This window comes from Epinephelus moara, chromosome 8, assembly GCF_006386435.1.
Source record: "Epinephelus moara isolate mb chromosome 8, YSFRI_EMoa_1.0, whole genome shotgun sequence".
NCBI classification, from domain to species: domain Eukaryota; kingdom Metazoa; phylum Chordata; class Actinopteri; order Perciformes; family Serranidae; genus Epinephelus; species Epinephelus moara.
This window is the reverse complement of record NC_065513.1, coordinates 11,677,710-11,701,211: the sequence shown is the minus strand read 5'-3', so window position 1 is coordinate 11,701,211 and position 23,502 is coordinate 11,677,710. Positions and strand designations below refer to the sequence as shown.

General features: G+C 42.3%; 2 protein-coding genes across 4 annotated transcripts in view; both read left to right on the top strand.

Moving 5' to 3' along the window:
- Positions 1-4,681, top strand: part of ap3m2 (adaptor related protein complex 3 subunit mu 2) — a 12,224-nt gene extending 7,543 nt beyond the window's left edge. The window contains exon 9 of the mRNA XM_050051564.1: positions 2,901-4,681. Coding sequence (XP_049907521.1) covers positions 2,901-3,001 — 101 coding nt within the window. The 3' untranslated portion in view covers positions 3,002-4,681. The remainder of the gene's footprint in view (positions 1-2,900) is intronic.
- Positions 4,682-7,112: 2,431 nt separating this feature from the next.
- Positions 7,113-23,502, top strand: part of tet3 (tet methylcytosine dioxygenase 3) — a 49,780-nt gene continuing 33,390 nt past the window's right edge. For 2 of the 3 annotated variants that reach the window (XM_050052176.1, XM_050052175.1), the window contains exons 1-2: positions 7,113-7,380; positions 10,323-11,187. In XM_050052176.1, coding sequence (XP_049908133.1) covers positions 10,825-11,187 — 363 coding nt within the window. In that variant the 5' untranslated portion in view covers positions 7,113-7,380; positions 10,323-10,824. Of the gene's footprint in view, positions 7,381-10,322; positions 11,188-22,239; positions 22,786-23,502 lie in introns of those variants that run through there. The other variant, XM_050052178.1, reaches the window with a different exon arrangement.

Genomic DNA, 23,502 nt, shown 5'->3' with positions numbered 1-23,502 from the left:
GGGACAGTGCACATTAATTAACATGATCACTTAAGTCACGTAAATGTGCCAGATTTAGCCATACAGGCTAATTTTCATCTGCAGATGTGCTGCGCTGCTGTGTGAGCAGCGTGTTTGACTGTGCTCAGTCTGTTAATGGTCATTGACACACTGTCTGTCCATAACAATAACTATGTCAGGTCAGTGCCCCCCTAATATAATATAGGGGAAACACTGAATCAAGCAAAAAGACTCATGATACCATTTATTTATTATATATTATTGTAATTATATTGTAATCGCAATCGCAATCGCAAATCGCGATATTGTCCACCATAATCGCAATCGCACATTTTTATCAAATCGTGCAGCACTATTATTAGATGAAACAGATGTCCCCCTATGTCCACTTTGGGGAAATAATTAACAGTTGAAAAATGGTAATAAATTGGAATATATTGCAATGTATTTTATCACAATACTCAGCATACTGTAACATAATTAAAATCGCAGTAATATTGTATTGTGACTTAAGTATTGTGACAATATCGTATTGTGGATCCTCTGGTGATTCTCACCCCTAACACACACTCTGACCATCATCATCACTTATTCTCATGCAGTCATGAGTGCGTCATTCCAGGAATTCCTCCATGTATGGAAGGAATAGTTTTTCATTATTGAAATTCTCTGTGAAACAACACCTAGTTTAAATTCCTGCTAAACTATCACACAAAACATCCGGGCTGTTTCAGCGAGTGAGATTCATATTTTGTCATTAAGTAATGAATATTATTTCCACTTTGTATTCTGCATTGACAATAATGTCCCTCCAACCCCCAAACATAAGAGGAGCTTTGACCACATCGCCTGCTCAGCTGATAACCACCTGACTGTCCCACTCTGTGAGCACAGTGACACAATGGCCACTAGATGGTGCCAAATGCAATAAATACACCTCATATGATATCAGAATGTACTCAACAACAGTTGTTTTCAGCCTGTTTCATGTGAAGGACCCCTAAATTGATGCACATGAGGTCACAGACCCCCATTTGATAAGATTTCACTGCAGGGACCTCCATCTGAAAAGATTTTGGTTTTAAATATGATTCAGACCAGAATTCTGTAGTTGTCAGCTCCAGTTAAGAAGACAACCATGGAGGAAGTGAAACCTATGATCAGGATAATCACTCTTATGACTCTTACTCACATTGGCCTGACTTGTTTACTAAATAAGATAGTGAATAAAACTATTCCCCCTTGTCCTGGGAACCCTCTGGAACTCCCTCAAGGCCCTGGGGTTCCCTGGACCTGTGGTTGAGAACCAATGCTTTATAAACAGATTTTGATACACATGTCATAAATACTCATTTATTATACTCATTATGTGGTTTGCCTTAATGTTTATCTCCAGCTATAGTGATTTGGCTTAGTTAGCAAAGTTAGACATATTTCCCAGCATGTAATTAGTCCAAACAGGATTTTAGGTAATATGCAAAGTAATATTACCTAAAACTCCATTAAAAAAATGTCAGTTTTTTAATATGGACGGTAGTATGACAATATGACTAGCTTGTGCTTATTGCATTTAGTACATAGTTGTCTGTGTTTTTTTTTTTTTTTTAAACTACAATTTAGGCAAGTACAGGTGTGATGACCCCCAGTTTGTGCTTTTCCATTAAACTGTGCTAAGCATCTGATTTTCCTAAATTCTGACAACAATAAAATGCAGTCCCTTATCCAGGTAGCATGAAATGACTTGTTTCTCTGCACATGCAAAATATTTGTTTGCTGTACAAATTTAGCACAAACATATGTCATCCCGGGCTACTATCTTGGTTTGGATTTGGAAGAAGATCTTTTTGTCATGCAGCAGACAAAAAAAATCCTCCTGAAGGTATAAAGAGTCTTTTACTGCTGGAAAGATGGTCTTTTCACACACTAGGCTGCCTATGCAGTAGAAAGACTCAAATATTTCCTAAATTGGTGCTCTATGACCAGAGAAAAAAAAGGAAACAGAGGGCTGTGGCATTTCCTTTTGCTCAAAAAAATCTATGACTGCCAGAATGCTCTGCGTCGCATTGGACCCATAAACATTCCTGTTGGTGGATGATGTAATGCAAGTTGCTTTTCTGAAAACAATTTTGCATCCAGCTGGTGACAAATGATGTTGTATTACAGTTAAACAGTAGGTTAAGATATGTTTCTGAATACATTTTAGGGCGAGAAATACAGGAAACAGTGTGGCGCCCACTTTCTGTTCACAAATTCTCATATTACAGCCAAACAGTGCACTAAAATATGTTTATGAAGACATTTTAGGTTAGAAATAGACAATACAGTAACAGAAACTTGGTTCGTATTTGATCAGCGCTGCCTGGTTTTACTCTGATTGGAGTTTGAGAGAGACAGGTGGCCCTCTGGGTGTTGAGTAGGGAGATCAGGGCACTGGCAAGATGGAGTGAAGTTTAACATTGTTAATTTACACTGACTACCCACAATGTTATAATACAAAGCTGGTTGAAAAGCAAAGTGTCTCTGTATGGATTTCAGAACAGCCTCAGATGTTCAAGAATCCTCTGGGTTTTTCAAATTTCCCCAGGTGTATCTTTAGTGTAGTGGGGCTGTATGGAACACTTACCTAAAGTCAGTGTATTACATACAGTAGATGGTGGTAAGCGTGCTCGTCATACAGCCCCACTTCAAAAAAACCATCATCTCTGTAACTGTAGCCCAATCAGATCTGTCTGGAACATCCATAAATGAGCCACCCACCATCCTCAAACATTCAAGTCGGATTTGTTTTGGTGTTGGTGCCAGTCATTGCTCTTGTCCAGGAACACAAGTGAAGTGCACATGAGACTGTTTGTATTGAAAAATTTAAATGGGGAAAAAAAGGTGTCTTTGTCCTTCAACAGGGCTGAAGGTGAATCGACTGGACATGTACGGTGAGAAGTATAAACCCTTCAAAGGCATCAAATACATGACAAAGGCTGGCAAGTTCCAGGTGCGGACATAAAGACTGCTGCTCTGTGACTACTGGACCAAACCACCATGAGACTGAGGGGTGATGTGATGGGGGAAGGGGAGTTGGTACATTCCCTGTGTATATGCATTTCAGGATTTTACAAATTGGAGGCTCCATGTAGCAGTAAAGAATGGACCATTGCACATAGAAACCTCTGTCAAAGTTAAAAGCGTCAAATGTCTAGTAACCTGGTGAGAGCTTTGAGTCTGGAGACTAAGATAAAACACTTCCATGTCTGTCCAAGCTGAGCCCAACGCACAGCCCAACTCATCCCAATTTATATTTCTCTTTATATGTGCTGCTCAGAGCATTTTTCAATTATTTATTTAATCATGAGCCCAAACTAATCCCAAAGTTTGTGTCAATACAGGCTCCATCAAGTTAAAACATTTCAAGCTCTAACAAACAAACAGGCCACAATCTGATGCTGTACTGTTTCAGCTGTGGGTATCAGGGTTTAGAGGAATCTGTCCTCTACATTTCAACACAGTATTTCATTGTTTCTGGCATGTTTGTGTGGATAGATGTGTGCTGGTTGACATGGGATGTTTTCACACTCTAAACAATTGTATTTTAAAATAGAGCTTCCCCAATAATAAAGTGAGATAGCATGCTGTATAGGATGGTAGAAATGTTCCCATGTCAAAGGACCTCTGTAACATAAAACAATAGCATTGTTTTACAGCACATTAGCACACCAAACAGACAAGGAACTCGTGGAAAGTGATCGGGTGGATGTGCTGTAACTGCCTGTACTGTATGTTTTTTTGCTTTTGCAAAAATGATCGTTTCTTCACAAGACTTGCTCCTAAATTTTATCGAATATTGTCTGATATTACTTTTCTTCTCATCTGTATTAAAAACTCCCCATAGCAGCCTGCCAGTGAGAGTTGATATTACTGTGTTTCTCGTCGTCCCTCCTCTCCTGTCCAGTTTTTCAGATTCTTTTTCCAGCATTCATCCATTTTCTGTTTGCTCTCCTGTTTGCTCTGTTCTCGTGCTCCTCTTCCTCTGGTTGCAATAACTTGGTGATTTTGTCTGCAGCGCTGGAGTCAGCACACTGACATATGAGAATGTGACACTGGAGCCGTCCTCAATCATGCACTTTCACATCTGCTGGTACTAACATTTCCTTTGAATGCAAGTGAGATGGATGTAGGGTGGCTTAAGCTGTTAGAGCTATTTATTACCATGAAGGTTTTTGGGAGGATTTCAGGTATATGTTCACCTGTTTTTTAATTATTATTTATTAATCAAAACAAGATGCTGCATAGTGTCATTAAATTCTTCTTAAAAGCTTTAACTCTGCTGGAGCTTATCATTTAACCATGTTACGACCAAACAGTGTCAGGTTTTGTTTTCAACACAGAGAAACACATGGCTATGAAAAAGATTTTTGATCCCGTCATTCGGTGCTTTACAGCGTGGTCCAAATGATCAAAGAAGAAGAGTTCTGAGTGCATCACAGTGTGCATCTCAATGTCCACTGAACAACTAAAATGAAACAGAATATGTTAAACTATGTATTATGGTGTAATGGTCGGGTACCTCAGAAGAAATGTTAAAGGTTTGCATTTTGTGTTTACAGCATTTTGTTTGTGTGTTTGTTAAGCAGCCTCCAATGGAGTGTTACAATGGTGTAAAAATAAAGATTTGATGTGTTATAACAAAGTCATAACACTCATTATTTAATGTGTATCATACTGTGAAGTCAGATATTGTTATACCAGTCATGAAATAGTTTGGAAATACGACCTGCTTATAGGCATTTCAGTTCTTAATGTTGAACAGACTTTGAAGAGACAGTTTTGATGAATATTCATAATAGCATCTTTTTAGGCACTGACTACTGTCATGTTGTGGGCCAATTGATATGTAGCGCTTTTTATGTGGAGTTAGGGTGTGATAAAAAGGGGTTGGCTATACATAGATGTACAGTGGGCTACAAACCTCAGAAAGATAACCTTGTGGTTTATGGATCCCCATCTGAGATTTTCATTCTACACTGAAAAAAAAAAGAATTTGGCAGTACATCCAACCAGCTTCGCAACCTGCCATGTGGCAGTGGATAAATGGCACAAGTATGTGCTGTGCATTCAAACTGCCATTGATAAAAGGCACCTGTGTTTGTTGTCCGTAGCTTATGCCAGCCCATACCATAACTCCATCGCTACAATGGGACACTCATGTCACAGCGTTGCTGGGATTCATCTGTGAAGAAGGCCATTCTCCAAAGTGCCAGACACCACTTACAGTGAGCAGTTGCCCACTCAAGTCGGTCACGACGATGAACTGCTGTTAGGTCCAGACCCTGGTGAGGACGATGACCATGCAGATGAGCTTCACTGAGACGGGTTCTGACAATTTGTGCAGACATTCTTCAACAAACCATTTGTTGCATCAGCTGTCCTAGTAGCTGGTCTCAGACGATCTTGCAGGTGAAGACATGGATGTAGACGTCCTGAGCTGGCGTTGTTACACATGGTTTATGGTTGTGAGGTTGGTTGGATGTACTGCCAAATTCATGGAAATTACATTGGAGATGACTTATGGAAGTCACATGAACACTCAGTTCTCGAGCAACAGCTCTAGTGGACATTCCTGCTGTCAGCATGCCAATGGCACACTCCCTCAAAACTTGTGACATCTGTGCTGTTGTGTCATGTGATCAAACTGCACATATTAGGGTTGCATTTTACTGTAACCTGCCAAAGGCACACCTGTGTAGTAATGATGCTGTCTAATGAGAACGTTGATATGCCACACCTGTCAGGTGGATGGATTATCTTGGGAAAGGAGAAGTGCTCACTAACAAGGGCTGTAACAAATTTGCGACCAGAATTTGACAAAAATATATGTATTGAGTGCATTTTAAAAAAGTCTGAGCTCTTTAACGTAAACCTGTGAAAAATGGGAACAAAAATATTTTTTGTGTAATACAGCATCGTTAAACTGTATTGTTCGTCCACAGTTATGGGATAAATCAAACCACAAAAGTTGTTTACAATTTTGTTCGAACTCTTTAACTTAACTTACAATAAATTACAATAGCTGCAGTTGTCAGTATTAACTGCTGCTCTGGATAGACTCCTTGGAGTTCCTGCATCTGATTAGATTTGCCACCATAACTTCCAAAGCTGCTTATATGCAGTAGTTTTGTAACAAAGTGGTGCAACGGCTGCTGACTGACAAGATATGATTTGCTCCGTGGAAAATAAATTTAGTAAGCACTGGTCATTAAACTGCCAACTTGGAGGGAAGAGGGACAGTATTAATAACATGAATGAAAGAGGAAATCTATTTTGTATTTAAGCAGAGGTCTGATTAAGGATTTAAATTCAACCATATAAAACATTTTGGTAAATAAATAATTGTTTAAACATTGTTTAGTATTTTTTATATCATTGTTGACAAAGGGTTGATTAATATAACTATTAGTTTTTTCACTGTCTGGTTTGTTCTTCACAGTGTAATGCACACAGGCACTGTTTTTTCCTAAGGATGTTTGAACTATATTTTTGTATCTAAACCTCCATCTATTTTCAATCCTTTTCATAACTGTAGTCCTGTATAAGTCCTGTTCTGCAGCTGAGGATGGTGTGGATCATAAGACCAACCGTCACTTGAGATAAAAGGCAGCTGACATACCTGAATTTTGTCAGCCGGGGTCACTGCTGCCATGTATCTGAACACAGCAGCCCACACTGGTGCAGGAGTGAGTGAGGGCTTCAGACCTTAAAGGTCCTGATCCTCATTCCCCTCATGATGTCATAAGATCTGGTTTAAAACCCATGCATGACATCACAGGAATCTGATTATCACCCACTCTTTGACGTTCAAGCCACCGATTAAAGTGCCATCAAACACTATGAGGGCGATTTTAAACTGACCTCAAAAATACCACTTTAACTCATCACCACACAGGGCCAGTTTTAATCCACACGTTCCCGTGGTATGACGTCACTGTCCCCCCTTTTGCTCCAGCTGGCGGGACTCCACTCCATAATTTGCTGATGACTTTAACCCCTTCTAAAGATACAACCTCTCTCTCTCTCTCCCCCCCTCTCTCTCTCTCTCTTTCTGTGTGTGTGTGTATGTGTGTGTGAGTGTGTGTGCTTTGCACCATCGTCCAGACGCGCCTTTGAGTCAGAGTTATGTCATTAGGCTACAACTTTTCACCCTCTTGTGCACGAGTATTTTTTTTTACAAGTGGAGAAGTTTTTGTAGGCGCATTTTATCTCTCTTTTTAGTCATGCTGTTCCAGTGCTTTTGTTAGATTTTTATCTAATTTATTTTAAGTTTGCAACCGCGTTTGAAGGCTGCAGTGAGGAGAAGTATCGAAGCATTTAAAGACCTACTCATCGCGGGTGGTAAGTATTCTCTCTTCATTGTGAATGTTATGAATGTTTTTCCTGCGCAGACATGCATGTTATTACGTTTGTCGGTGTTTATATATTTGTTTGCAGGATTGTGAAGAGTTTTTATAGTTTATATATCAAACAGTTAAAAGTTGCGTTACCTTGGGGTATTTTAGCCATGCCTAATTATGGATGACATCATGAATGTTTTTAACTAAACTAGAAATTTTGACTTTTATCGGTGGCCATGTGATGTAGGCTAGCTATAGAATAGCCACCGATAAGTGGTTACAGGTTGCCTATTGACCTTTGCAAGAGAGTTTGAGACTGTCACGTGGATGTAATTCAAAGTGTGTATTCACACCCGCTGTAAGTGCTGTTTCTGTCACCTAAAGCAATTATCCCAGTGCCCTCAGTCACAGCTCTAATGTGTTTTGTGTATCCCGCTGTAGATAATGAGCATTATCTTAATGTAAATCTATGATACCTGTTAGTGTTTATCTGATTGCTGTGATAGGTGCGCGCGGGCGGGGCTCGCTACTGTGATGTTTAGAGGGTCCCTGTCAGTGACCACGTGCACTTACAGTTACAGTAACAACAGAGACAGTGGGGAGCTCGTTTATTGCACTGTCCGGGGGTATACTGGAGAAAGTGCTGATTAGACCACGTGCGGAGCTGGCAGAGCGCGTGCCATGCAATGGCCCCGCATCAAGTTATCATGTAACGTTATCTTAGCTAATGCGCATTTATATGTAGCTAACTCCACATGACTGCATTAAATATCTGTTATCTAATGTTGTAGCTTGAGTTTTGCAGTCGCCATTTGTGTCATTAGGCGGTATCCAATCATATTTACTTCTACATTTCCACTGAGGTCATTGGTCACTCACCTAACTTTACCGGTACCTTTCCTCATTTGGTGCTACTGTCACAGCCGACAGGTCTACCACATGCTAACTTTATTTTTGTCGTCACAGCAACTAACTAAGACTATAAGCTACACCATGGACCTTCATTTGGTAAGGTTTTAGTCCCCAAGTAAGAAATGTGGTAGCATAAATTAATACTTGTACATAAATAATTAGCTGTGAGGCCACAATGCTAGTCTGCTAATGCTAATTGTTAAAACTCAGGCCATGCGTTAGCTAGCAAATATGCTAACAAGATAAAAGCTAAAATGTTTAATTTTAGGCTAATGGTAGCTTCGAAATTTTAGTATACATTTTTTCTTTGCGTTTTGGTTAAACTGTTTGTTAATGAATACGTTTTTTTCTTTATAAAGTTGTAATTAGTGTTATGCAGACAGTCAAAGAGCAAAACAACCACCAACAGTTAATTTTACTACAATAAAAGTCAGTTTGTGATTTCCCTGCCTTGAAAGGCCTTGCCAGAGTTGTAAGTTTTCAATTTTTAAATCCATATTGATTTTAAAGCCATATTGATGCACAAGCCCAGAGGGTAATGTTAGAGTAAACTTAAATAGCCTACATATTTTATGGTGGCTTTTACCCTCCACTGCATTGCTGTTAGCATCTAAAAAACCATGCTCAGTGCAGGCTGTGAAACCAGGCAGCAGCACAGAGATTTCTCAGCACAATTCGCTTTATTGACGGTTGACTGGAGCGTGTGACCACAAGACAAAGAGGACTGTCCCTGGCATCAACTTATCACCCCCCAGCCTTTCATTCAGGCAGACATAAGCCAGCCTGGCCATGTGGGGTCTGCCATTAAAACACAGTATCTTCTCAAACTGCTCACGTAGGCCTGTATGGCTATGAGCCAACTGAAGGCACAGCACTAACAGCTGTGTTAGGAAACCAGACAGTATCCAGACAGCAATCAGGGGTGTCAGACTGAACTCTAATATAAAGCAAAGCATCTAGTGTTATCTGATGCTGCACAGCCAGTCAACTATTCAAGTACATCCAGGGTTGTGAAGTGACATCAAACAAGATAATATTTGGTCAAACTGATAAATAATAAATGTAGTACAATGAAAGAGTGTCTGAAATAGAACATTGTGGGAATTTTTCAAATTTGGTTCGTCTTTGTTTCTTCGTTGACCTCATTTCCTTTGCTGTTCTTTGCTCTTCCTACAATTTCCTCTTATCTTTCTTAGTCACACAGTTTAAAAAAAATGGCCATAGAACATACTTCGCCTGAGGCCTGCAGTAGACAAGGATATGCATATTTTACCAACCCTGCCAACCAGACATATTTATCATGTGTGTAGCCTCATCTAAATTAGCATATAATCTAGGAATCAACCATTAAAAGAGCACTTCACCCACAAAATGATCACTTGTATATTAGTTATTCACCCCATGTTTCGTTGACTTTGTGAAGTAAACTTAGTTTTGTTTGCATACATTCACAGTAACAGAAAACCCCCAAAACAGATCATATTTTTTAAAAACTGGAATAAAAGGGGTCTGTGTTTAACGACAGCAACTACATCAAGACATCTGTTTACAAACTCTCACACAACTTGTACAATATAATCCATGTCTCATTTTTCAAATCGTATGCTCAGTACTTCCCAAACACATGCTTTTTTGTAAAAACCTTCCTATTTAAAACACTTCCAAACAGTCTCACTCATGGAGGAGGAGGAGCGCGCCTGGGCAAGTGCGTGTGTTTGAACTCTGCTCAATGGAATGTACCAACACAGTTCAAACGCACGCGCTTGTTCAGGCGTGCTGCTCATGTGTGGAGGGGATTTAAATAGTAGAATATTGTAAATAGTAAAGTATTAGATTCAGCAGATAAACGTGCACTGCAAACTTTATTTATGGCACAAGTACGTTCAGATATGTTGTATGGGAAACATCAAAATTACCTTTAAGTACACACAGAAAATTTGTATTTAATCATATAGTTTTTCACAGGAGTTGGTGGACAGAGATACTGTAGACACTGACCATTTTTGTTTCATCCCTCTGTCCTAATTCCAGACTGTGCCCAGGCTGTGCAGACACAACCATGACTCCCCAGGCTCCAGCTACGCTACCCAGACTGTGGTGGACCACCAACCATCCCTCAGGGTAGCTGGGAAAGATGGACTCCATACTAGAAGTTTAAACCAGGATTCTCCAGGGCCTCCCGGGTGACACAGAACACAATATAATAATAAAGGTGTCCCTGGAGGGCTCAGACTAGAAGACAACATGAACAATAAAATAACTTTTTGGCTACAGCTCATAGATTAATGGGACTGAGGCTTTCTCCAGCTGGTTTAATATCTAAATAGACAAAGTCAATAGCACAGACTGATTCAAGAAAAGTTAATCTACCTGCCAAATTTGTTGTTAAGACCAGACAAACTTCCAGCAAGTGCAGCCAAATATCCACAGTACATTTGGATTATATTTGGTGTTGATTTTAAACTCCACTTAAGTCGTGTTTTTTGATTTCCCTAAACAAGAGACAGAATAGGCACAAATCAGGGCTGTCACCATGCCCAAACCAAGGGCAGGGCCTGGTCCACCACAGGAGGACATTTATGAATCCATGGACGCAGAGGAGGCTCAGTCTCTCTACTTGTACAAGAAATCCTTAGAGAAGACGTCTCCTCTGACCAAATACATTAAGACTGAACACCAGCAAGCGGGGCTCTTCTCTCTGTCTCCTTTCGATGCCTCCCTGGATGCCGCCGTTGACCTCCAGAAAAAAAGGAGGAAGAAATGTGGTGAATGCACTCCCTGCCTCCGCAAAGACAACTGTGGTACCTGCACAAACTGTCTGAACCGCAAGACGGGCAAGCAGATCTGCAAGCTGCGCAAATGTGATCAGCTGAAGAAGAGACAGAGTGAGTGGGAGGTGAGTGAGAAGCATATTTTTTGTGCAGTAATATTACGTTTATTGTTAATGGGAATACTGTATTAGCGTAAGCATATCAACAGAGTGCGAACTGCAGGGAAGCCAGAGGGAACCTGGCTTCTCTTACTAAGACATGAGCTCTGCTGAGAGAATGATTTGATGGGGGGTCTCAATATGTTATTATTGCCATGCATTTCTATATTTCTGTATCTTTATCATCATAGACCATGCATAAAATTAGTTTATTGGTGTTATAATCATGCATGCGGGTAATTCATCATTAAATCACTTCAATAGCATGGTGCATTTTCATGAACTCCACTTACTCTAAGCCAGAGATCAGAAAAAAACAAACATATATTGTATGTACAGACATGAATGAAGTAGGCCCACGTGCTTGCAGCTAGAGGCTTGCAAAGCCAAGGTATAGTTTGCGCACTGCATATCAATAATATTAATAATTTGTGTTTCCAATCACCCACTTGCTGCAATAGTTTCATTTCAGGCAATATAGATGTCACAAACATCTTATTTGAGATGTCCATTCAGATAAATAACATTAAGTTTGCTAACTGCTGGTGCTTCTAATGACATTCCTCATCTGTCGAGCCTGGACCTGTTTGTCTTCAGGCTGGGTTCAGAGTGCTTGTAAGCTGCACCTGCCACATATACAGTGTGTTAATGTTTTAGCACTTACCCAAATGACAAAAGAGAAATGTATAAATGTACATCTACATTTTAATATTTCACTGTCTGCATGGCAACTCTCTGTCGCAGTTTCTGCATGTGAACATTAACTAGTGTTTAACAGAGTCAGAGTGGATGGTAAAGTTTGTTCTGCCAGATCAAATATATTTATAGAGCACACTTCATGTAATGATGCAACACTCTGCTTTACAAACATGGTCAAACAATTAGTGGTTATACTATAACTAGTAGAACAAATGATATATTAGAGAATCAAATTAAAAGCAGGGCTGTTGTGAAATGCTACTTTGACAGAAAATTGCAAAAAATGGGAATGATGGTCAAAATGATGGTGGAGAGGACTCAGAAGCAGACATCACAGAAGTCTCTTTAGTGAGTTTTAATGACAAAGAGTCAAGCAAACAATGGAAAAAGCAGAAGAAAAAACAGCGGACACACTGAGGTCAAAAATCCAAAAGGCTAGGCAGTAAGGCAGAGGTACAGGCAAGCCCTAGGCAAAATCCTTGTCAACTTGAAAACAGCAAAAAGTCACAAACAGCTTACAAAAGCAAGCCTTGAATGAGTGGTTTGAGAGCTTTGCAGGAGCACAAGACAATCTGGCAATGGCTTTAGGGAAACTGAGGATGGAATAGGAATCCCGACAGGCTGAATTGCACTGGTGATATTTGCAGGTGATCACTAGGGGAGGGAGCAGCTCCTGAAAGATACACTCCTACACAGCAAAGCCCTAAGAGAGAAGGGCTATGTTTAGGCCTGGCAAAACAAAGCAAAACGTTTGTTTAAATGGAAACAGCGGTGTTGAACTCCTGGTTGTGTTATGCAAGTATAGCAACTATGGCAGCTAGTTAGGCAGCTTACTCTATTAAAAAACTTTACTATAAAATACAGATGTTAAACATGTCTTTAATTGTTGCATACGCCAAGCTGTAGTGGACACATTGGGAAAGGACTTCGGTTGGATCCATTGTTCGTACTGCCTTTTTAATATGGCAGTGTTTATATACACCTCACTATTGACTGGTAAACACCTCCAACACAGCCATCAAACAAGAGAAAACGTACCTCAAAGCCTGTTGCACACCATTTCACACAGGAAACTTCTAATTCAGCCCAGAAACTGTAGCAAAATGGTCTCAGATTTAACGTTCCCAAGAGAAGCAGGTTGCGTTTATCATTTCCCCAACCCACTTGAGATGAAAAACATGATTCGCATGATGAGAGCAGGCTTCCAGCCCACTGCTTACCAGCACCATTGTAAGAAACTGCTACTAGCTAGCTAGTGTGCCCATGGATGTACCCCACTGGCAAATGAGCAGGGAGCTTAGGCGCTCGCAGCACAGGGGGAAGACAAACACCATTCATTTGCACACACTGTACACACTGCGCTTACACAGCTGGTTGAAAATCCTTTAACAGTTGTAGCAACTGGAATTCAGCCAGCAACTTTAAGTATAAACAGATAAAAACAGGGGAGGCGTAGGGAGGCATTTTAACCCAATGTCTTGCCTCTAAGGACAGGGATGAGAAGGGGTAGAGAATTTTGTGCTTTGTGGCAAGTCACTGATGAACTCGAGCTGTGTTGTTTCACCGGACGCCCAGCTCTAAGATGCCTCTTTGAGCTAGCACCCAACTTCCTGCGTGCCACAGGGAGTACTACTTTCAGCAGTAAACTGGCTGCCAATCATCGGGCCTTGATGTCGTCATGTGGTAGTAGGTGTGGTTTTATCTGAAGTGCGTTGGAAAACGACAGAAACCAGGTTAGGCTTTGACAATCAGCCTTATTGTCATCGACACTGTCTGATGACGATTACAGGCTGAATGCAAACAATGCAAACAATCAAAGCATGAAGGCATACTTGTAGTGATTTTTGTTGAACAGTTAAGCTGCAGTGCCAGACTTTTACATGTAAAACATAGAAATGAAGGTCTGTTACGTTCAGGAGCTTGCCAGACGAGTTCACAGGGTGCTAATTAAACCGTGTCATAGTATTTGGCAGCATACCGGAATTGCGGCGTCTTGTGTCTGCAGCTGGCCCACCTGAAGGAGTGCATTTGATGTCAACCAACTAGAGCTAAAGGGGGCAAGACACTGGGAGAGTCCATACCAATGGAGTAGCAGCTTAGAATATTGCAGAAGCTACGGCGGAAAGTCCTAGAAGCATCATAGAAAACTTTGTGGAGTGGATGCTCAAAATAAAAAGGAAACTTGACATTGACAGGAAGGAATGAAGTAAAAAGAAAGACTAAAAGACAGAGCTCCTTCGGGGGGCCTGGGGGAGATGCAACAAGCTCACTTGCAGGTATTCGCACATAAGCACGCGTTTACGGTGTTTGAGTAACTACTCTCACTGCCAATGTCATAGATCAAATGATAAGTCGATGAATCAAGAAAACAGTTCGTCAATTACCTCACATATCTTGATTTGTCTTGGCCTTCTGTCACTCATGCTGGAGTCCATGTGGATGTCCCAAACTTCAACTGTATTACAGAGCAGCTAGTGATGCTGTCCCCTCACACTAATCTTTTCAGAGTTCTCAACTTTGTCTTTAACATTCGGAAAAACAGAGGGACACACCCACTTATAGTTAATAAATAGAGAGTATGAGTATCTGCTTATTGTGCATTTGTGATGAGGATGCAGATGGGTAACCTTCTAACTGTGGTTATAGAACCTGCTTAAATAATGTCCTCAAGATAAAACAGTGACACAGTTTTAGTCTGTTTGAAATGAAACCACATTTTATTCTTTTTTTTTTTGAAAAGGGACAATTTACATAATAAAAATTCAAATAAATGTAAATATACCTGAGTTAGCTGAAATGCAAGTTTTCATAGGCAGTCCGTTTGCCTGATGTTATTAGGTGTTCAAGAATAAAAAAATAATGCAGTAACAGTTAAAAATATACAACATGTATAGAAAGGTATATACAATGCAGTTACAAGTTAAAGTGAAGTTAAGTGAAGTTAAGAATAGACTGTGAGTGAACCGTGTGCTGCTTGACTGCAAGACTGTGAGATCTGCCAAACAGCAGCAGTAGAGAATTCCTGCAGTTGCCTGGGCTTTGTCCTTTGACCTCTGGGGCTTCGAATGAGGGTGGGGGGTTAACCTTAGGCCAGTTTGTATTTGTGTGTGTGTGGGTGTGTGTGTGCGCGCGTGGCTTTGTGCATTTGAACGTGCATCAGCTTCTTAAACGGGGGGATGGGCTGTAAAGTCAAGGAGGAGGATGGGAAGATGCAGTAAATGGTCAGCAGTATTGCAGGAGGAGAAGCAGGAAAAACCAGACTGGGCTTCTAACGAATGACCAAGGAATGGAAACTCACCCCTCCTCTGAGGGCTGCAGACAGCAAAACAAGCCAATGGCCACTGTTTCTGTTACCAGCATTCCCACACTAACCAACTTTCTCACACAACATGAAGACTATAAGGGCAGAAGCTGTTATATGATATTAACAGGGTTGTATTGGGGTCCAGTACTTTAACCAGTATTTATCAAACAAAACGTGTATGTCATAACATTTGTAACCATGTCAAAGCACAGCTGTTTCCTTGCTAAAATATTCAGTAATTTTCGTCGTCCTCTGCTTATCCGGGTCCGGGTCACGGGGGCAGCAGCCTCAGCAAAGAAGCCCAGACAGTCCTCTCCCCAGCCACCTCCGTCAGCTCTTCCGAGGGAACCCCGAGGCGTTCCCAGGCCAGCCGGGCGATGTAATCCCTCCAGCGTGTCCTGGGGCGGCCCCGAGGTCTCCTCCCGGTTGGACATGCCCGAAATACCTCCCAAGGGAGGCGTCCGGGAGGCATCCTTACCAGATGCCCGAACCACCTCAACTGCCTCCTCTCGATGTGGAGGAGCAGCGGCTCTACTCCGAGTCCCTCCCGGATGTCCGAGCTCCTCACCCTACCTCTAAGGCTGAGCCGAGCCACCCTGTGGAGGAAACTCATTTCGGCCGCTTGTACTCGCGATCTCGTTCTTTCAGTCAGTACCCAAAGCTCGTGACCATAGGTGAGGGTTGGAACATAGATCGACCGGTAAAACGAGAGCTTCGCTTTCTGGCTAAGCTCCCTTTTTACCACAACGGACCGGTTAAGCGTCCGCATCACTGCTGACGCCGCCCCAATCCGCCTGTCAATCTCCCGCTCCATCCTACCCTCACTTGTGAACAAGATCCCGAGATACTTAAACTCCTCCACCTGAGGCAGGACCTCCCCCCCGACCTGGAGTGGGCAATCCACCCTTTTCCGGCTGAGGACCATGGCCTCAGACTTGGAGGTGCTGATTCTCATCCCAGCCGCTTCACACTCGGCTGCGAACCGTCCCAGCGAGAGCTGGAGGTCACTGTTCGATGGAGCTAGGAGGACCACGTCATCCGCAAATAGTAGGGACGAGATCCTCCCGTCACCGAACCTGACACCCTCCACCCCTCAGTAATTGTTTTCAATTATTCAGTCTTGCAAGGACATTGTTAAAGAAACAGCGGATAGACCATCACAACACCAAGTGTCCTATGTAATGTTTTCCTCCCACTGGCCCCTGAGGCAAGTACATCAGAGTTTTACTGGCTCCTTGCATATTTCTTTACTGGCCAGCAGCCAAAAAGGCTTTGGTTGTTTCTCTTTAGTTATTTATATGTAATGTTCATTTACAGAATTGTAAAAAACAAAGCACAGACGCTGTTTTCCACTCAGGAAATATTGTTGCTTCCACAAAATTAGAAAGCTCCTCTTTTTTCATAGCTTTGCCCGAGCCACGCTGCCTACCTCTACTGTACCTGTGCGTGATGGCTACCTCGCTGAACCGCTGCAGCTCACGTGTTGCTGCTACAGCTCTGCCTGCCAGTCCTGTCTTTTGACATTTAATTTGCCTTTGATAATGGCCATCAATAATACAACATTTCCTTTAACTTTATTATAAATGTCATTTTATGTATTTTGGACAGATAAAGGTTAAGAAGCATTTGCTCAATGGTAAATAATAATAAATAACAATAAAAGCCTTGTGTTAACAATTGAAGGGATTTTGTCCATGGAGAGTGTTGAGTTAAGTTTCGCTGACATTTTTTATGAGTACCTGCAAGAGGCTATAGCAGCTGAGAGTGCATCCCACAATGCTTTTCATCCTCGTGTATTTGAGCATATATCTTGACAACGATGACATCTTCTGAAGTGTGCTAATGTCACAGACTCTAATTGGTCAGTCAACTTGCCCAACATAAACTTCTTCTGGCCCCTGGCCCCTGGCCCCTGGCCATCAGTTATGTCAGACCCTGCAACATCTCAATGAAATGCTGGTTTATGATTTGAAAAAAGTTGTATACTTTTGTGAAATCCATTTAAAATGTTTTTTACGAGAATCACTTCAGATCAAGGGCTTCTCATCAAAGTAGTATTGATCACACACAAGGGTCAGAATATAGTCATTAAAGTACATCTTGTCCATTAGTGTTTTGAGTGTGGCATGGCCTTGGTGATATCCAAGACTGTGATAAAAGGCCAGTAACTGCCTGACTCACCATTGTGTTCAGTTAGCAAAATCAGAACTTGCTGTCAAGTGATTTGTACTGTTGTTTTGGCATATACTGTGTGCCTCCCTCTTTCACTCAGTATGTCCAAAGGTGTAGATCTGAGGTGCAGATGACTTTGCAGACAAGACAATGACGTGGCTTGTTTGTGCTAAAGAATAGGGATAAAGTCAATAGGAAAAGATTTGTGTAGCCACAAAGAGGAAATCAGGGTTTCCATCAGCTTTATTGAGGCTTGTCCTGTCCTGTCTGGTGAGCGCTTTCTGAAGTGGCAGCAACAACTCATGAAGGTCTCCTGCAAAATGAGAATAGTTTACAGGAAGACAATTCAGTATTGAATCAACAAACACTAATTGTTTTAGTGGTTTATGGGACAGATATGTGGGCTACTGTCACTATTTGTTGCCCCAAAGCTCCCTTGTTGTTGAGTGGTAATAGAAGTTTACAGCCTCCATATTTTAAAACCCTCGACCTCTGAGGGACCTCTATCCCTAGTCAACTAAACTTCCCCCCATTTCCTTCTTCATCCAGCTTCCTTCTACAGTGTCTCTCATGTAGGTTGCAGGGACACAGAGATACTTGTTACTGCTGTTTCAAGCTAGCTGTGATTGGTTCAGATTCAGGGCAAACCCACTTAAACTCAGTTTAACCTCATTTTGATTTGCCAAAAATCTGTCTGACTATGCACATCTACATAAAGAATAGGAACAGATGTTTGCGCAGATATTTTTGTGCCCATCAGGATGATTTGTTTGTGGATTTGGCGATCCTCTGACTTTTCATCTAGTGCCATCATCAGGTCAAAATTTATACTTGTCCAGTGATTTGGCTTATGGCCAAATACAACGCATACAGTCTGAGTATTGAAGTCGAGCATGTTGTGCTGACGGAGCTGGCAGCTCAGCGTGCCAAGATGCAACCAAAACTTTCAAAAGTATGACTATACTAAACACCTGTGGCATCTGATTAAAGTAAATGCATAAAATGCGGAGGGATTCTCTCAAATGACGTACTCTATTGGTATCAGTATCACTTTTAGGATGCTTTCACACCTATGCTGTTAGGTGTTTTCTAGACAAGCTGTGGAGGGTTTCGTCAGATAGTACAATTCATTTGGGCTCACATGAAAGCCTTGAACGGACAAAACCGAACCAAAACCACCTGAAAAGGTGAGTCTCGGTCCACTTCCAAGCAGGCTTTGTTGTGTATCGTTTTTAGTGTGAAAGCATACAAACTATCCACAGAATTTTAGGAGTAACATGAATGAGTATGAACGTTTCATACTCAACGAGTATGAGTATGAAACATGAGTATGTTATGAAAAGCTAAACCACTAATAAATCCATCTGCTGATCTTGAAATATGTCTGTGATCTTCTAATTTGGTAACCATTTCCCTGATTAATTGGTCAAAAGCTGTTAAAGCTGCTGTGCTTGTATCGGAATCGGTGTAGGCTACTTTGTCAGTTTATTAAGTCCATTAAAAATAGTATGTCTACAGTAATAATCCCCAAATTACATGCGGTCAATTTGCAGTATAATAGTACTAATAATACCTCTAATCAGTTATTTCTTTGTGGGCTCTTTTTGAGACAGAACAACATAAATATAAACATCATAAGCATTAAATGGCTGCATTACCTTTTGTCTGTCACCAGAATTTGATTTCCCCACATGGGTCTTGATGATGCACTGATGATGCAATCACATGACGATAGCCAACTGTCCAATCAGCAAGTTACCTTTCAGTCTTTATAACTTCATGTTTACTCCACATGGCGTGTTTGTATAAATTCAATGTAAACAGGAACCAGAACAGAAGTTAATGCAATGATGCATCAATTCTTCCTCTTGGTCAGGACCAAAAGAGCCAAACTACAGGTGTGAAAGCACCCCATGGTTACTGGTATTGGTGCTGGCATCATCATTTTTTAAACGATACCCAGCCCTAGACACTGGCTAGTTATATTGTCGACTCTCATAATAAAAATTTTCTGAAACCATAGCCAGGCCAAGCTGTTTTGTGGCCTCACCTCACCCTGCCTCCAACACTATCTCACTTCAGATATTTTTACATTTTAATAAAAAAAAAAAAAAACACTTCTGGCCAACAAAGATGTTTATTGGTCCACTATGTATACACACAATGGTGAGTGTAATGTGCTGCAGCATCAGATGTGCAGAAGCTTTTCTCCATAAGCTCTTAACCAAGTGTCCATCCATCCATCAATATCCCTCCCCCCAATCCCTCCATCCCTGCCCTCTGACCTCGGTATGGATGTAGCAGCTGAGTCCCTTATTGCCTGGCAACCACATCCTCCATCTTATACTGTGACAACTGCTCACTGATGCACTATGCTAATATCGGCAGCAGCTTTAACCTCGTCAACAAAATGCAGGACCATCTGATTTCATACAATCCATTAATGTACAATTCAACAGACTAAATTTAACCATTCAGTATGTGTTTTACTCGTGAGCCTTTACAGTCGCATAGCCTGTTCCTTCTTAATAACCTGGTTGATATTCCATTCAGTCAATAATGAGCTTCAGGCTGTCTTTCCAGGTGAATCCCTTGAGACAGGTGACTGTAACTGTTCATGTGAGTGAAACAGAGGAGTGGGGTTACCATAAGGATGTGCAGTGGAGTAAGAGTGGAACAAATCAGCTTAACCATTATCATCAATTAGACTAATTAGTCTAATTGCAGACAGACTACCCCAGCACCCTCATCTTCCTCTGTCCATCCTCTGCAACCAAATGCAACATTTTTACAACACGTTATCAGAACGGCGGTGATGAGCCTCTCTCCCCTGCGTCTGTGTGTAGTGAGTGTGATTGTATGAAGGGTTGGTTTGTAAGCACATCTGGGGAGTCTCTATTAAATGTGCGAAGAACAGAACAGCATATAGGGCATTTGTGAATGAAATGAGGTTGAATGAAGGCAGGCGTACGTCAGGATTATGACGCTGTCTAGGAGTAGATGGGATTTGCTCCGTCAGTGATTGCAAGGTGTCCATTGAAGGCTGACAGTCTGAAAGAGGAGCGAAGGTTTGATCTAACGAGAGATTTGCTAGATGTTTTATTCCTCCCTTGCATTACTCTCTCTCGCAAAGACATGCCTAGCTGTGTTAGAGTGATTACTTAAACTGTTACTGTGAACTCAGAGTGATAGTTACTCTTACTTTTCCTGCTGCCTTCACTAAAACGCTCGCATTGCGACTACACTGATAGCACGACTACTGCTCTGAGCACTACAACTACCCCGACAACCTGTAACGAAGCACATTTAAGCCCAGCCACCGCTCTCACTGTCCAGCTTACCGCAAACACGCCTCTGCTCACACATAAACACACGCACTCACACACACACTCGTACAAACACGTGGCCCGTGTGTGACGTCAGCAGAGGGGATTTCCCATGCCATATGAGAGCGTCAGACAGACACTACAAATGCTGTGTCACTGTGTGGCTGCCTCTCCTCACCACACCACACTTCGGCTCCCTCTCTCTTTTCGATTCCCTCTCTGTTTCTGTGTCTCTGTCTGCCTCTCGCTGTCTGTCCGTTTCGCCTCAATCCGCTGTGTCTTCGGCAGCCTACATGAACTTACGCTGACTTTGTCTTGTCCTGCAGCGGTTACTCATTCAGCAACCCTTTTTACTCTGGCACGTCTTCGCGATTTCTAATATCTTACAAGTCTGCTTTGGCGCACTTGTTTTTGTCAAACTTCCTGTTTCACAAAAGCTGATCATTTACAGTTTTTAAGAGGGCTTCGTTAAAAAGGAGAAATGCATCAAGGCAGCGGTACCTCTTTACTGATATGCACCAAACCATTTCCCCTTGTTTTTTGTGGGAATGTCCAGCGCTTTGGAGAGAACGTACGCTGATGTCTGGTTTAAAAAGGTACATGGAGATGATCTTTCACACTCAGAATGTAAACATTATGAACACAAGCTTCCAAAATATGCTTGGTATGTCATTCTCAAACAGACCGTGTATAAAAGAAATGCAGCTTACACAGTGTTTGCACGTGTATGCTTTAGAGATCATTCATTTCACTCTGATGATTCGTGATCTTTTCTGACATAAGAACTTTGCTTATGGCACTTACGTAGCTTTATTTTGTACTTCTCTGAACATCGCACAGTATCAGTGGCTCTGTGCTCGTTTTCTGCATCTTCACTTGCTTTGAGTCAGCATGTTGGGCTTTGCTGTGTAATTGTGCATTTTGCCTGTCAGAGGCGGGGGGTTGTGAGGCAGTCTGAGAGGGTCTGTGTGTGTGTATGTGTGTATGTGTGTGTGTGTGTGTGTGTGTGTGTGTGTGTGTGTGTGTGTGTGTGTTTGTGTGCGCGCGCACTGTGCAGTCCAGTCCAGTTATTGCAGGCAGCCCTGACACAGATGGTGCTCAGCGATACCACATACCAGAGGCATTGTTTAGGGAAGGCGAGTTTGAGGAGATAATTGACAGGCATAGAGAGAACCCATCCCCCCCTCGCCCCCCCCCCCCCCCAACACACATACACCTCCCGTCCACCTTCACTCTGTCTCTTTATGTCAGCCTCCCTTTTATGGTGCTGCACACACACGCAGGCACAACAGACCCCTTCCCTTTTTATTTTAACCTCCTCTTTTTACTAGCTCCAGTCTCTCTCTCTCTCTCTCCCTCTCTCTCTCTCTCTCCGCCCTCACTTGCTCTCCTTCTATTTCACCCTAGCAGCAGAGCCCAGCCCGGCCTCTGATTGGCGGACGGACTGCCTTTGTGTGCTATCTCTAGCGTGACGTCTCTCCGGCGAGCTCTGTGCGTGTGTGTGTGTGTGTGTTTGAGTGTTTGTGTACATTTGTTCATGAGTGTATATGTCTGAAGAGACAGAGAGAGAGGGGGGGAGGGGGTGGTTTAGAGGGCATTCACATCATGTATGCAGAAGCAGAAGAGAAAAAAGACCTGATCGAGTGGGAGGAAGGAGTGATAGCGATCACAGAGAAAAAATCCCTTGTGTGTACGTGTGTGTGTGTGAGCGTGTGCGGTAGACCTATTGGCATACTAGCAGGAGAGAGAGAGAGAGGAGGGAGGGAGGTAGAGCTAGAGAGCAAGCGACACAGAGAGAGAGAGAGAGAGAGAGCGTGCGTACGAGGGCTCATGTTAAACCAGATTAAAAACACAAGATGGCTTCCTGAATGGGCTGCTGGAAAACAGACGAGAGAGACAGAGAGACCGAGAAAGAAGAGAGGGGAGGTAGAGAGAGAGAAAGAGAGAGCGAGAAGAAAGGGATAGAAGGATAGAGGTGAAGACAAGAGGGAGCCCGAGTCTTCTGATGGGGATTCGGCCAGCGGACGGAGGAGTACAAACCAAGGCAGCTCAGAGGCTTGGAGGGTAAATATTCATCATTCCAGACTATTTTAGGATTGATGGGTGGGTGGGTGGGGGGGGTGGGGGGGTGGAGGGGGGCAGATGAGGTTGGCGGGACTGGGGAACAGCTCGAGGCAAAACATATCATTTAACATTGAGACAGCCAGGGCTGTATAGACAAGGGGGACATGCTGTGCCAAATAAGAAGATGCTATTGTTTTACAATAATCAGACCTGCTTTGATGAACCATTTCCATCCATTGCATCTCACTCTCAGCCAGCCTGTTCACTGACACTTGTGCACGTTTTGCCAATTTACCCTTTAAAAAAACTGGGTTACGCAGACTTGTCTAATGCATATATTAGGAAGGCTGCGCCAGGTCGGGATACAGACATTACATAATTCTATAATTGAAATTGAATCTGGCTTCGCTGTCTCTCATTCTCTGTCCCAGCAGTAGAGGGAAGTGCCGGATCACAGTTTGAACACAAATCAAAGAAAAGACATTTGTGTGCACAGCTGCTTTTTGATGGTTGTTGAGGATGACAGGAATGATAGCTAGATTGTATGTGAAATGGCATACATGTCATACCTGGTGCTCCTACTGTCCTTAATGACGAGTCTTTCTAAACAGGCCCTTGTCGCATTATTCTATTGATTGTTATTCTCACCCCCTCCCATCTCTCTCTGCCCCCCCCTCCCCCCCCCCCCCCCCCCCCCCCCCCGCCCGGGCCCCCCCG